This window comes from Pseudorca crassidens, chromosome 10, assembly GCF_039906515.1.
Source record: "Pseudorca crassidens isolate mPseCra1 chromosome 10, mPseCra1.hap1, whole genome shotgun sequence".
NCBI classification, from domain to species: Eukaryota; Metazoa; Chordata; class Mammalia; order Artiodactyla; family Delphinidae; genus Pseudorca; species Pseudorca crassidens.
The window spans coordinates 89520944-89537241 of NC_090305.1; the positions used below are offsets into that span (position 1 = coordinate 89520944).

At 38.9% G+C, this 16298-nt stretch overlaps 1 protein-coding gene across 1 annotated transcript in view; it reads right to left on the reverse strand.

Moving 5' to 3' along the window:
- The window catches only part of SHQ1 (SHQ1, H/ACA ribonucleoprotein assembly factor), an 88567-nt gene that overhangs the window by 44085 nt on the left and 28184 nt on the right, over positions 1 to 16298 (reverse strand). The window contains 3 exon segments of the mRNA XM_067755214.1: positions 8577 to 8700; positions 11087 to 11140; positions 13394 to 13548. Coding sequence (XP_067611315.1) covers positions 8577 to 8700; positions 11087 to 11140; positions 13394 to 13548 — 333 coding nt within the window.

Genomic DNA, 16298 nt, shown 5'->3' on the forward strand with positions numbered 1-16298 from the left:
GCTAAGCTGAGGAGGGTAGCAATACAAAAGCAAGTAGAAAGAGAGGTAAGGGATCTGGGTTTTGTTCTGTTCTGCTTTTTTAAGGTTCCTGGTCATAGTCACTTAAGAGAATGCAAGACCTCTACCTCCTTCCCCACCTCATCTTGGAGCCCACACCAGGGGGAGACTGGGTCTCAAGCTGCGACGGAAGGAGCAGAGACCCGGTACAAGGCCTCACTGCAGCTGGAAACAGGCAGGACCAAGAGGGTGTGAGAAATCAGGCTGGCACTTAGCTTGCTCTAGAGTCGAAATCATAAACTGATGGCCCACACAGGCTGACCTGGGTGCCCAGACATGCCATGGCTCTTATAGTATCACATTAAATCTTGACATCATTGTTCACATTCAAACTTCTGAGCAATTTTATATTAAAGATCATGACTTTCCACTTCTTTTTAAGTCCCTAAAGGTGGCAACTCTACATATCCACATGGCAACAACAGGCTACCGATGGAGCATGTATGTCTCCAGTTCACACAGGCCTCATTGCTCCCATGTTTCTTCAACTCTGCCACCCTCATTCATTCGCCTGCTTGGCCAAGCAGGCATCTCTGTTTCTCCTAATGTTGAAGGACCTACTCTAACAGGAACGAACTAGTTCAGGTCTGTCTCATCCTGTGGGGAGGACAGAAACAGCTGACAGGATCCCCTTCAACACTGGCTACTACCTGGAACGGAAGGCAGCCAAAGACTTTGGCTCACTTGGAGAGGGCTCCCCTCCAATCCCGTACACAGCTGACCCTTGAACAACGAAGGGATTAATCCGCATGTAACTTATAGGCAGTCTCTGTATCTGCAGTTCCATCCCATCCACAGATTCAACCAACCACAGACACTGTAGCACTACAGTGTTTCCTACGGAAAAAAATCCACCTAGGAGTGGACCTGCCCGTGATCAAACCCACGTTGTTCGAGGGCCAACTTCAGGTATACCTATAGCAAGGGGAGGCACATTTTTTCTCTGAAGAGCCAGAGAGTAAATATTTTGCCTTTGCAGGCCACATAATCTGTTGCAACTACTCAACTCTGCCACTGTATCACAAAAGCAGCCATAAACAATACCCAAGTGAAGGAGGATGACTGTGTTCCAATAAAGCTTTTTTTCTGGGCACCAAAATTTGAAGTTCATATAATTTAAATGTGTCATGAAATACTATTTTCCTTTTGATTTTTTTCAACATTTGAAGATGTAAAAAGCATTTTTAACTCACAAGTCATACAGCACGGATTTGGCCTGTGGGTGGTAGTTAAGGTATTTTCTTAAGGGATTTTTCTCCTTTGTGTATTACAAATCCTTATATTTTGTATACTATCTTTTGTCTTATCATTCCTGTTACACAATAAACTCAAGAGCCAAGGTCAAGTCATACATAGTCTCATAACTCTTTGATGATTCTCCTTTAACGCCTTGCACTGAGAAGGGATTTGATCTGTGTCTGTTGAATAAATATCTGCTTGCTTGTTACTTTTCAGTATTAATTCCTATTGAAAGAAACCCTAACTTGCAAAAATAGGATTCTTCCATGATTTCCATTTAACATATAAAGTATTATTCAACTTACTTCATCTAGGTCTCAGTATCACCATGCAACAGGACTTTCACTCATTAGGGTAAATAAAATATTTTCTCTTTGTTCTCCCAAATTTGTCTTAAATATATACATTTTCCTGCCTTTATCTGCTTACTTAAAGAACGTAAACTTACAGTTACTTCCTTAAAAAAAACAGATCAATAAAAAATATCTCTAAACTGACTTTAGATTTATTAAAAGAGGCACTAACCAGAGAAGTTTTTTTAAAAGCCATAATATCAAACCATGTAACTAACCTCCTGGGGGTTCTTTTACACCACTCAGCTCAGAAACTGCAGAAATTAACAAAAAATCTTATATAAATAGTACAGGAAATACAACGTAGATTTAAATTGGATATATGTACATATATATGTGTATATATCTATATCTATACACGCACACACATATATGTAAATATTTAAGAGATCAGCAGTGGATTTTGAGCCATCACCCACCCGTAAGATACTTTAAGTGATTTTTTTGGAGCAGAATAACCATAAGATCTTAATCATCTGTGGCAATTAAAAGGCATTTGTAAACCATACAGGAAATGCTGCCCCCTAGAGAGTAGTTTAAGGGAACAAAGAATGTTTTATACAAATGTAATAACCCAGAGATTACGACGTGAGCAATCTAAAAAAATTTCAGAGATTAACAATATTCAATGATTAACAGGCTCCTTAGAGGAAACAAGTGTCTATGGAGTTGATCGGAATTTGATTTTGCTCCCTTTAATGTTTATGCACATACACAGCATCCTTCCATACAAAAGTGTATGTATCAACCCACAAATGCTCTGAGGGTAAATAATACAGATAGATACCAAGAAGGTGCCAATTTAAGACTGGGAACCCAGATTTAGGCTCTGATGAAGAGGTGTGAGTAAAAGAAATCTGCTTTGCCTGGTGGAAGAAACCCAGGAGAGTGAGGCCAAAGACTGGCACATGGGGACCTCCCAGCAGAGTCCTCCTCTTTCCCACACACGTTCCAGCTGCAGCTCCCACGCACCAGGGCTCAGAAGCCCCTCCTTTCTTAGGTTAGCTGGTATGCAAGTAAGCAGTCAGCAAAAGCAGGTACCAAAAGTACTTCAATATTTGATCTGAATTCCACGCTACTGAAATTTCCTGAAAGCACTATGGTTGTTCCATTCTTTGAGACATTTTGTGATGGGGAATTGACTAGGAAATGAAAAGTTCAAGCACAATTTAGAATGAAGAAGAAAACAGAAAGAATTATCATCTCCTGGCTGGGGAGCAGGGAATTAAGTGATCATATTAGGGAAGCAGAATAATCAATTCTGGAGACCAGCTGACTCAGGTAGCAAAGGAACTGTCAACTAGTTTTAGAGGCTGCAGAGCAAATCTCAGGGTCAGAGAGCCTATAACCCCCAAGTTTCACTGATGAAATCATGCTCCTCTATGAACTGCCTCATGCCCCGCACTCACAATATTTAGAACACTTCTCCTACTCTTATGGCCAGTACTACCCACCCTTCAAGTGCCAATTCAAATCTCATGTCCCAAATGAAGCTTCCTCTGATCCCCAATGAAATGTCACCTCTCCCTGTTTTGAACTACTTAGCTGGCATTTCGTGTAAGGTGCTCACCACTGCCTACCCTGTATTTTACATTTGTGATGGACATCTTAGCTCCCCTACTCATGCAGGTGCTCCCAAACACAGTACAGGAATCTAATTCAGCTTTCTGCTGCTCTTCGTATGTACAGGGCGCTTTGTACGTAATAAATAGCTTTTTAGTAGGTACTGACAAAATACCTACTGAATGAATAAATAGATGGACGCATCAACCAACGTACAAGTACTTCAGAGCAACAGGAAATTGAGGAGCCGATAATCTGAAGTCAAATAAGGCAGAAGCTCCCCTCTGTAGGAGGTTAAATGTCTTACGTGACTTAAAGCTCAGCCAATTTTCCTGGCTTTATGTTTTCGCCCGCTGTATTTCTGCTTTGAGCTACTTATTACGAATGTAATTTTTTTTTTTAAACCTGGTAGCTGTGTTATTCCAGGGCCCCCATTAGAATTTTAAGTTCTCTGAGTGCGAGTCGCATCCTTCCTGCTCGCTCCTGGATCTTCAGACCCAGCTCAGCACCTTCACATAGCAAGTGCTCAACCAACACTTGTTGAATAACCCTCAAAATCATTTTACATAATGCACTTGAGGAAAAACTAAAAGGTCTAATGGTTCCTTAAAATGTCCCTAATAGAGAAGCCACAAAAATGAAATACAGATGAATGTCAACACCGAAAACTCCTAGCGATTTCATCTTCTAGTTTTCAAGTTAGAGTAATCTTTACAATTCAATTAAAAAGCAGCATTTGGACTTTTGACTAAATAGAATTCAAACACTAAAAACAAACTCATCTTCCAGGTTGCGTGAGGACTCAGAGCTCACACAACATACTGGCCATAGCTCAGTTTCTTGAACTATCATTTTCCTTAAAGGAAAAGATCAGCCCCCAAGTCCTGTGCTGTGGTTCTTTTCTTTCACATTGATTGTGTTATTACAACTATCTACAGAGGAGGTTAGTAAAGCAGTCATTTCTGACAAATTGATTATTGAACCCAGTGAGACTAATATGTAAGGGTTATTAATTGTATGAAGTAATGCCAGTTTTTACTTGGTAACAATAACTGATCTCCAGAAGCCTGTTTCTTAGGTTATGGTCTGCCATGCAGCCACTAGGCATCAGACCCCAAATGTTCATGGAAAGGCAGGTTTCTGGTTAGCCCTAAAAACAAAACAGAACCAGAAATAATAATAATAATACCTTCAAATGTGTGTTTTCATTAGCCAAAAAAATTTATACAACTGTCTGAACAAAAAGTATAATATTTTCTACAAAATGGTGAACAGGGGTTAAGAGTCCAGACTTAAATAAATAAACAAAGATCACAACATGTACAAAGAGAGACCACAGGACGGTGAATCCCCAAGTACTCATCACCCAGTTTCAGCAAGTACCAACTCGTGGTCAGCCTTGGTTCCTCCACACCCTGCCCACTTTCCCCCGACCCACTGTGGATTATTGTGAAGTGAATCCTGGCTTCATATAATTTCCTTTACTATAACTATTTCAACACTTCAAAGGGCACAGACTTTGAGTCAGACAGACCAGGCGTCCAGTCCAGGCTCCGCCAACTCCTAGCTGGGTAACCCTGGGCAAGTAGAGTGAACTTCCTTGAGCTTGTCTTCTATCTGCAAAATGGAGACAGAAATCCCGACTTCTCAGGAAGACAGTGTGGATGAAATGAGGAACTGAGCCTAGCACTGGCACACAGAAAGGAGTCAACAGGGCACTGCAGCTAGAATGCCTACTGTGCTAGCACGTTAAGGCAGGACTCTCTCTGACTCACTTCCAATAAGGCTCACAAAGGACAAAAGAGATATCGAGTGTTCCCATATAGTAACAAGACATGCTAAAACCCTCTGGGCTAAGCTTGTAGAGACACTAACCAAAAACTGATTTATGACCCCTTAGAACAATATTCACCACTGGGAATTTAAGTGTAAAGAGGTCCAGAAAGTCTCTTCGGATAAGGTCGCTGGAGCGCTATGGGGTTTCTACCACCACTTAGGAGGGAGAGGAGAAGGTACTTTCCTACCACCTTAAACCCCCAAGAGAAAGGGGGTTTTGTGGGGGAACCCTGGAGAACGTAACCTACCTGGCCCGGAAGCTGTGGGGATATAAAGCCTGGTGTCTGACCCGAACCTGATCACAGGCCCCCAGGGAGAAGCATGAAGGAACAGCCCGCGGCCGAGTGGAGGGCAGCTCTGGAAGCAAGCAGTGCTCTGCAGCAGGGCAATGGGCCCCTCGCCACTGCTGGCTTCCCAACCTGACGCAGGCCCGAGCTGGGGAAGGCAAGATTTATTTTTTTAATCAAGTTCAAAGGAAACACTTTGAGTGCTGAAATCAGACTCCTCTTATAATCTAAAGCAATAGAAAAAGTTACAGAATATCATATATTATAGGATATACGTGTGTGATGTGATATTTATAGGATACATATTCCATCCAGAAACAATCAAAGAAAGACTCCACAGAATGAGCTCAAAGGGGGGAACGGAGAGAAAAAATTAAGTTTTTCCCCTTTTACCCCTTGAAGTTTAGCCCTTTCGATCTAACAGTTACATTATATGTTCAACAGCGGCACAAGAGTATAAAAGAAGAGTAAAGAATCCCTTTAGAAAGCTGAATGAAACGTAGACAGGAGTACTAACGGTAAGTTGTATAAACAATGTATAATCAAATACTAAACTATGTCACTTCTAAAGAGAATAAAATTTCTTAAAACATATTAGAAAAGCTGCTCTCTTTTGATTCCTTTTGTTCATTGATTTTTCAGTGAGTAACAGCACCTAAGTGATGCTTCTATGAAGGATTCTTCCCACTCTTCCCCAAAGAATGGAACAAGGAGGAGGAAGTGAAAATTGCTAAAGAGACAGGAACAGATAGAAAAAATGGGGATGATCATGTGCCCCAAGAATATCAATTCAGGGAGAGCAATTCCACATGCAAGGCCCTATGTTAAGCACTAAAATAACACTCACAGGGACAAAGTAGGTTTTCTGGCCTTGCAGGAATTTGAGCGAGACATACGGTAACAGTGAGAGATGAATGTACAGTCTTCCGGGGTGGGGAAGGTACAGCAGAGAGAATGGAAAATTGAAAATAGCCAAAGGCCCAGTAAAGAATCTTTGTAAAGGCCTCTGTGAAGTCACGTAAAGCAAAGTCATGGCTGTTTAAAAACCTAGCTCTCAGTCAATCTTCTGTGGATTCTGACACCAGCCTTCCTTCATTGGTTCTGGAAGCGTGTTTCACTTGAGGTTGGTATTTCTTCTGGGGCAAGACTTATTTATTACTTTCAACTATGGAAGCACTATACTGACCTTTATATAAAAGTGTGATCACTCTTTTGAATTATAAGTAGGCACGAATTCATTCTTGGAGAACATTAAATGCCAAACCAGAGCTATCTGCACTTAAATTATAAGGTGTCTAAACAACTGAGACTCTTCCATGGCATTAAAGGCATCCCAGTGTCACGCACCTGTATGAACAAAGGTTTCAATCCTCATCCAGAACTTGCCATCCCCTTAGCTTATGGTGTGAACTCTAGACAATCCAGCTCTCTGTTTCAGCACTAACGAGCCACAACCTAAATTAGCCACAGAACATACTGTGCATGATTTATAGAGGGTTGGTATTCATTTTCAGCGCGCTACCTCAGGTTTTCTGTTGCTATTACAACACAGCTGATAAGCCTATTTTTTGTCAGATAGATAATGATTTCAACCTACTAAAACTCTGAGTAATTGACTACAGTGTAAGTCAAGGCAATCAAATTTATTTTTGGTTATGAATCACAGAACTGCTTACTTTTCAAATAAAAATGCAGAGAACTAGATTATTTCCCAGAATGAAAAGTAACAAGAGGGTGTGTGTGCACACGTGTGTGTGCACGCACATGCACATGGGGGTTTTGCCAGTTTTCCATCTCGAAGCCACGATATAACAAGATAATCACCAACTGCATTCTCACTGTTTAAATCTATGAATAATGCGCAGATAATCTAGCATGACTTAAACAAGAAATTAACTGTGATGTAACTCAAGTTCAACAATCAGTCATTTACAGTAGATTAATTTTTCAAGGTAATTTTTGCAGTTCAAAAAATATCCTGGACAGAAGGCAAGAAGAAAGAACATGCAAAAAACAAAAAACCCAAAAAAACCAAAGCAGTTTGTTTCCCACTGTTAAAGAAGACAGAGTCCTCAAAGGTAGTAGCTCTGCTGTCCTATAATCAACAATCCTTTAAAATAAAATACGGCCAGTCTGAACCAACAGGATTAATAAAAAAGTATCTTCCATTTAACTATGATTCACTTTTACAATTATTATCTACTTTGAAAGAATCTACTTCAAACATGACTTTTTCCCCCAGAGCAAGAAGACTATAGGTTACACAGAAGTCAAAGAAAAACCGAGATAAACCTCTAGGAGGGACAAAACATTAGAGATGTGATTCTTCCCGTTAAGCCAATGAAGTCACCTAGATATAAAGGAAAGAACTTCTTCCTTTCTTTCTCCTTCTTATCCTCAAGTCTGAAAACTAAACCCCCAGAAGCATTTTTATCTAAGGACAAAGAAATAAGACTCTCGGAGGAAAAATACAAGAAACGACCATAAAGTACAGCAAGTGACTTTTGAATAAATGTGCCAGAATTAAGACATGCAAGTGGATGTCGCCCCTTCAAAGTCATCACCTTGGAAACTATATACTTAATCCAATGATGCTGTTATAGGCACTTCGGAATCTGTTTCAGAGCTTAGAATTTGCCACATCCTTAAAAATAGCAAATATCTGTCTTTTCGGGTTTGATATAGCAATAGTCAAAAGTCCTCGGAGTAGCTGTGCTTTCTTTGCAAAGCCTTTCCTGACCTCCCAAGTCCAGGTTCCATGCCCCCTCCTATGATCACTCTCCTTCCCCCAGCAGAGAACTTTTCACTCAATGTTGGAATTGCTTACTTACTTACCATCCGTCACCCTGGCAAAACCATAAACTTCATAGGAGCAGGGAACTTATTTATTATTATACTCACAATCCTAGAATAATGCCTAGAAAATTATAGGCATCTGAATGACACAGAAATACTGCACGTTACAATCTACTATAACACAAGATGGTTTGGAAAACTGTCTCTATTTACCCCTCCTACTCCTCTCTGAAAAGAGTACCATACTTCTCTGTGTGATTATACACCTATATGGAGGGACTATTACTTTATACAATACCTGGGAGGAAAAGGGGTTGGATGGGATGATTTTCATTACTTCTTTTTGTATGGGAAAAAAAAAAGCAAAAATCATGATTATAGCCTCACAGACTATAAAAGTGTTTAACTTTTCACTCTCAAATTTGCAAGCATAATAACATCTTACCTAGTTGCAACATCTTTATAGTGTCTCTGTAGGCTTGCATCACCAGCTTGAAATGGCGGTAAAGTGGATAGCACAAAACTCTTCTTCCAAAAGACACCAGGATTTCATGAACATTAGTCCAAGTCTGTGAAGTATCATTTAAATGAGTAATCGTTTCCATATTACACAAAACAAAAGCACACAATGAAATGTAAAACTATTCTCAATTAAAAACTAAGTTTGGATCAACATGAAGCCAAGTGGAAGACAAATACAAAGCCATGAAGTGAGACTCTTTCTGTAAACCTTACAATAAAATTTTTATCTCAGTCTTTGTAATTTCTCATACTTTATCAACGTATCACAAATGCTCCTTAGAAATCACATACGTAGGAGGAAAGTTTTAAAAAGTCTTTTAAGAATTACCAATATGAATGTAAAACACATGGCACTAACAAAATACAGATGCACATAAAAGACATTTCTAAATGATATATGTTTCATGTTTTTGTCTTTTAGGACCATTCGAGATAATGCAGATGAAAAATATAGAACTCTTTAGTGCAGTGTGTTCTCAGTTCCCCCTTCCCCCTCTTTTGATTTTTTGTTTTTTTTGGGTTTTTTTGCTTTAGGCATGAGTAATACATGGTATTTACTTCAGTAATTTGCTTTCACTTTTCAAAGAGAAAACTACTCATTTCTGGAAAAAAGGCTTTATCCTGAATGGTAATGGTTAATGGTAATGATACCATTAACAATGCAAAACTTACCAAAAACACTAAACAAAGGCAATTTTCTACAGAATTGTTTTTTAATTCGGTTTTGATTAAAAATGCATTAAAAATGTAACCCACATACAAAAATTAAAATATAAAATTAAAAGTAAGGGAGTATACATCACTTCCATGTATTTTCATCCTTAACAAATGAGTGATCTGATTATGAATACTGAGTACCCAACAGAGGATACTTTATATCTAAAAAGGAATGATGAATTTCTAAAATATTCTGGCAAAAAACTAAACATTTATAAAGTTTGACAGAGCTAGTTACATGCCTGGCAATTCTAAGTTATCTCAAAAACAATAAAAATGTCAAAATAAAATCATAAATAGGTGGATCTCTTCATGCAGACTTTTATAACTAAACTATGAAATTATCTAGTCCCCAACTACTTTGTTTTCAATATTGGAATAATCAATGCAATTATTACGAAAGCCAGCTTCTCCATTATATGCTGATTATGGAAATATGTAGAACTCAAGGGAAGTCTGGAGAACAGCACTTCTCCATCTGAAACGTGCATATGAACTCCTGGAGATCTTGCTAAAGATTCTAACTCAGAGGGTCTGGAATGGGATCCTGACTCTCCATCAAGCTCCCAGCAGAGGACACTGGTCAAGCTGTTGGTTCATGGACATTCACGAATAGCAAGATTCTTTGCTAAAGTTAAGTGCTTCAGTTCCTGTTTACATGTTATCTATTATTTGAATAAAGTGATGCCATGAAACAACTTTGATTTTCCAACTTAAAATGTACACTGTCTAGGATTCAAACTGGAAAAAAAACAGAAACAAAACTAGTTGCCTTAATAGATGATGCAATGATCAACTGTTTAAATAAACACTGTTTTAAAGCTTCTGCTTTGATGGACAACAGTGTGTTCAAAACTAGTAAATTTATTTTATTTTTTAAAATATTTATTTATTTATTTAGGCTGCACCGGGTCTTAGTTGCAGCATGCAGACTCTTAGCTGTGGCACACGGACTTCGTAGTTGCAGCATACGAACTCTTACTTGTGGCATGCATGCAGGATCTAGTTCCCCGACCAGGGATTGAACCCGGGCCCCCTGCATTGGGAGCGCGGAGTCTTACCCACTGGACCACCAGGGAAGTCCCAAAACTAGTAAATTTAAAGATAATATTCTTTGCTATATTTGGTGAGCTCTACACAACTATTTTCTACAAAACAGATATAAAAGCAATTATTACTCTATTGTAAGAGTTACCAGATCTAAACATACTAACTGTAGGACCCAGGATAAGTTATTTAAGCTATATGATCTGTTTCCTCATCTGTAAAATAATTCTATCTCACACACTTCAGTAGAAAGGAATAGGTGAAGTAATATACACAAAAGCCTTATTAGCACAGCTTCTGGTGGTAAGTGACACTTAATAGTAGTATCACCTAGGTTTTCTGCCCATCTTTGAGCTCTGAGCCCCAATATATGCCGACTTACATACATGCCTCAAACTCAACCTAACATCTTCCTGCAACAGACAGTATACCCATTCCTTCTCCAAACTTCCAAGATACCCTACAGCTGGCCTTATTAGTGTACTATGATTAAAGTAAAAGTAATAAATAAAATCAGTTTTATTAAAAAGATGGAAAAAAACTTTGTACAATAAAGCTATCACTTTTAAAAAGTTAAGGAATTGCTTGAATTACCCCAAATAAGTTAATAACAACAAAAAAATAACTCTGAACAAACAAAATCTAAACAACTGCAACTGACAATCATACCTCAAACCAGCAGAGTGTTGGACTCAGTTTTCTGATATTCCACGCGGATTCAACCTTTATTTGTTTTGAAGAAAAGGATAGTGTCACATTAGAGGTAAGGTCATTCAAAACTAAAGCAAATAGATCCACTTACTCAACTAGTATATAAATAGTATTGACATATGTAAAACCTAAGAAGCATCTATGACTGCAGGAAAATAATGGCTTTACTGATGTCAAGGAGATCAAAGGCAAGTTTCGGTCTACTTTCCTTGGAAATTTATAAAGGAAAGCTGTTGCGCTGGTAAGAGTACCAGAACACAAGAACACAAAAGCAAGGACTTTGAAACTAAAGCAAAGCAATGCGTGCTCACTTTCCGTCCTTCTCAACTAGGTTACCTGCCTCCCAAATATGCTATCAATAATCTACCAAAAGACTCAAAGATAATGTTGAAGTGCTCTTTCTGGCACTTAGATAGCTGCTCAAGAATTTGGCCTTTCAGAGAATGCCTGTGAGAATAAGTGCATTCTAGAGAAGATTCTGAAGTTGCAAGACTTCATGATTTCAAATATGTGAATCCAAGAATCAAATCAAAAATGCGAAGTTATATCGAGCATAACTAAACACTCTCACTCATCTTCTCAAGCAATATGAAGCACTTTTTTGTCAACGAAAACATTTTCGCTGATTATGGTATTCTAAAAAGATGAGCGGAAACAAAACCCATTTTCAGTTATAGTATGCCCTTGTTACGCTCATTAATATTCATTTTGGAGACAAATCCAAATCTCAAAAGTCACCTTTGAAATTTTCAGAATCCCAGCAGCAAAAGGTTTGGCCCATATCAAATCCTTATCCTAACACTATGCTCATGCTATGATGGTGAGTGAGAAAAGCAGGTTAAATAATAGTATATACATTATAACCCAATGTAAATACACATACACAACGAAAGAAGCCTAGAAGAGAAACAACACCTTGTTAAGTGTGGCTACCTCCGATGGCTGAGATGACAGGAAATCTTAATTATTTTCTTCCTATGTGTATTTTTCTTTACAATGATATGAATTATTTGTGTAATTTAAAAAGAGGGAGGGGGAGGGGCATGATGGGGTAGGAGATTAACAGGTACAAACTACTATGTATAAAATAAATACAAAAAGATAGTGTACAGCACAGGGAAATATGGCCAATATTTTATAACTTTAAATGGAATAAAATGTATAAAAATACTGAATCACTATGTTGTAAACCTGAAACACTGTAAATCAACTTTTACTCCAACTGAAAAAATTTTTAAATAAAATAAATAAATGAAAAACAGGGAAGCATATGCACAGCTCAAAAATAATCCCTTGAGCAAAGACTACTATACACAGATGCAGGGACACATTAACTGGAAAGTTTTTTTGTTTTGTTTTGTTTTGTTTTCCAGCCTTGTTTTAAATATATGCCATCAGTGACATAGGTGAGAAAGAAGTTTAGCTCTTCATTTACAAAATCAAGTGTGGTTTAAGAAGAGATACAGTACAGTCTATATTTTTAAAAAAAGATCATTTAAGAAACAACATACTTTACAAAAGGATTTACTTTTACAATAGGATTTCACCGAATACCAAAAAGATACAATCCAGGTTTTTAAAATCTGATTTATATACAATTTTTCAGAAGTACACACACTATTTAAATTGAGGGCTTCCTTGGTGGCGCAGTAGTTGAGAGTCCGCCTGTCGATGCAGGGGACGCGGGTCCGGGAAGATCCCACATGCCGCGGAGCGGCTGGGCCCGTGAGCCATGGCCGCCAAGCCTATGTGTCCGGAGCCTGTGCTCCGCAACGGGAGAGGCCACAATAGTGAGAGGCCCACGTACCGCAAAAAAAAAAAAAAAAATTGAGGAACACCTGCAGATAAACGCTTCACATTCCTTTCTTTATAAAATACTATACCTTATGTCTGTTAATGGACAGGTCGGAGAAAGACTAGAAATGGTTATAGTAAAGTTTACCCCTTGCCAATGTCAAGTGTCATGTAGCAACAGCCCTCTCATTTGGTCAGTTCATCTCCTAAAAGAGATGAGAGCTCAGGATATCCTTTTTCTCTACCCTCAGCTTTACTTCCATACTCTGCTATTTGGCAGAGACTAAAGCCAAGAGAGAAGAAAAAAAAGACCAAATAAAAACATTATTGGTACCCATCACCAACACACCTGTGCACCTCCGCCCAGAGCGTCACTAAGTAACTAATCACGACTGGTCTCACTCATGACATTAATGCAGTTTACTCCATACAACAGTCTATGCCAACCTGCACAGACACACATGCACTTACATTCTTCTCTCCTTCGGTGACACGAGTTTCATAGCAATATGCCAGAAGGATATCAATCAAACTGTAGTACACTTGACGACAGGCTCTCTTGTCCAGCAGGTAAGATTTATTGACAAATTTCCGCAGCTGATATTTCTCTTCTTCAGAAAAACACACTAGAATAAAATGCATTTAAAAATTAGTTCCATTACGTGCTGCAAAACCCCCATTGCAGAAGATTCGTCAAAATTATAACTTGGATTACAGAAGCTAAAATAAAAAGTTATTTAACTCTGGACATAGAAACAACTTTTTAACTAGACGTCACAGTTTTATTAAGACCTATGTATTTGCTTAAATCCTAGTAGAGCTAAAAAAAACAGAAAAAAATGTCTAAACAATATCTATTCCTTATTTCCAGACCCCCCCCAGCCCCTGATCTTTTCCCGCTACACTGTTGTGTACTCAAGGCAGCTAAATGACAGTTATTGACTTTAAGATAATTACATTTTGACAACGGAAAACATATAAAAGCTAAATGAAACACTCTGTAAATATTCATTATCTACTGTGAAAGTTCTATACAAAGAAACGGAAATATTCCCATGTATTAGTCAATTTTAAGGGCATCGTATTTTTTAAATATTAGTTACACAGAGAAACAAAGTTTTACATAAATATGCAAATGTGACCATACCACACATATCAGACTTGTGGGAAGAGGAAGTTTCCTTTTCTCCTTTTGCTTGGCACCCTGTTTCCATCCTTAACAACTGCCTCCCCCATGTTAAAAATATCTAGTATATATCACTTCATATTTTTCTTTACAACCAGACACAAAAATGTGTATACAAGCGAGTTGATACTGTCCCCCCCACCCAGAGAATTAGATTTTTTTTTTTCCATCTAGCCTATCTCACTCAACAATACCTCTAGGAAATCCCCCCAAGTCACTTGGTACTTAGCTAATTTTGTAAAGGAGTAGAATACTCCATGGTGTAGCATGCTCTATCCAACCACTCCCCCTACTGATGGGCATTCACTCTGCTTCCAGCTTTATGTCACTGCTAATAATGCTGCAATAAATGTTATATCATATGTCACTGGATACTGGAGGCTTTAGATTTACTGGGTCAAAAAGTTTATCTGTTTTTAAGAGATACTTTATTTAAGGGCTACAACTCTCCTTTCTAATGGTCATGGATAGAAGTTCCCTTTCCTACACATATCTCTTGCCCACTCCCAGCAATAAATGCTTTTTTAAAACTCATTTCCAGGGACTTCCCTGGTGGTCCGGTGGTTAAGAATCCGCCTTCCAATGCAGGGGACGCGGGTTCGATCCCTGGTCGGGGAACTAAGATCCCACATGTCACATGGCAACTAAGCTCGTGGGCCACAACTACTGAGCTCACGCGCCTCAACCAGAGAGCCTGCGTGCTGCAAACTACCGAGCCCATGTGCTCTGGAGCCCGCGCGCCACAGCTAGAGAGAAGCCCATGTGCTGCAACGAAGAGACCACACGCCGCAACGAAAGATCCCACATGCCTCAATGAAGATCCTGCATGCCGCAACTAAGACCTGACACAGCCAAATAAATAAAAATCAAAAGAAATTTAAAAAATCAAAATCATTTCCAGTTTAATGGATGCGAAGTGACTGTGGTAAGAAAAATTCTAAAATGACCCCCAATGAGTCACATCATTTGGGTGTGGGCAGGACCTGCAACTTGCTTCTATTTAAAAAAATATGCCAACGGTGTTATAATTATTATGATTATGTTCCATTATCAGCAGACTGGAGCCAGAGACTCGCCTGCTGATTTTAAAGGACTAAGATGCCATGTTGTGAGGGGGCCACGTGGCAGGGAGCTGTGGGTTCCTCTAAGATATGAGAGTGACCCCGGCTGAAAGCCAGCAAGAACATGGAGGGTCTCAGTTCTACAGCCGCAGGAATCAAATTCTGCCCACCATCATGTGAGCCTGGAAAAGGACCCTGAACTCCAGAAAGGATCATGGTTGCCAACACCTATTTTAAAAAAAAAGAAAAAGAAAAGATGGCCACAGTTGTTTATATCCTTCCAAGACCCTGAGCAGAGGACCCAGCTAAGCCATGCCTGACTCCTGACACGTGGAAACTGACTCAGATTAGAACTGTGTTTCTGTTTTGTGGTAACGTGTCATGCAGCAGGAGGAAACTAATACAGTGACATATCATTGTTACTTCAGTTAGTATTTCTCTAACTGCTAAACTTTGAACATTATTTCACAGGTTTGTTGGCAATTTGGATTTGCTCTCTTGTAAATTACCCCTGAGAATATGTCTCGCCCAGTTTTTTCTGGATGGCTTGTCAAATATTTAAGAACTCGGCTATTATGGACATCAACCCCAGTCATCTCTCCAAATCTACGGCATCTCTACTGACTTTGCTTAGGGGATCTTCTGCCATTGAATTATTTATGTTTGTGTGTAGTCCAGTATATCTATCTTTTTTTCTTCACCAGACTATGAATTTATAGCCTTTGATAAGGTTTCCCCAATCCCTGAAATTGTACATGGAGTCTCTCAGCTTTTCTTTAAGATTTACTTGTTTTCTCTTTTAAATTTAAGTCTTTAATATGAAATTGAGTTATTTGTAGGGAGGTGGATGGACCTAGAGTCTGTCATACAGACTGAAAAGTAAGTCAGAAAGAGAAAAACAAATACTGTATGCTAACGCATATATATGGAATCTAAAAAAAAAAAATGGTACTGATGAACCTAGTTGCAGGGCAGGAGTAAAGACGTAGACATACAGAATGGACTTGAGGACAAAGGGTGGGAGGGGGAAGCTGGGCGAAGTGAGAGTAGCATCGACATATATACACTACCGAATGTAAAACAGATAGCTAGTGGGAAGCAGCCGCATAGCACAGGGAGATCAGCTCGG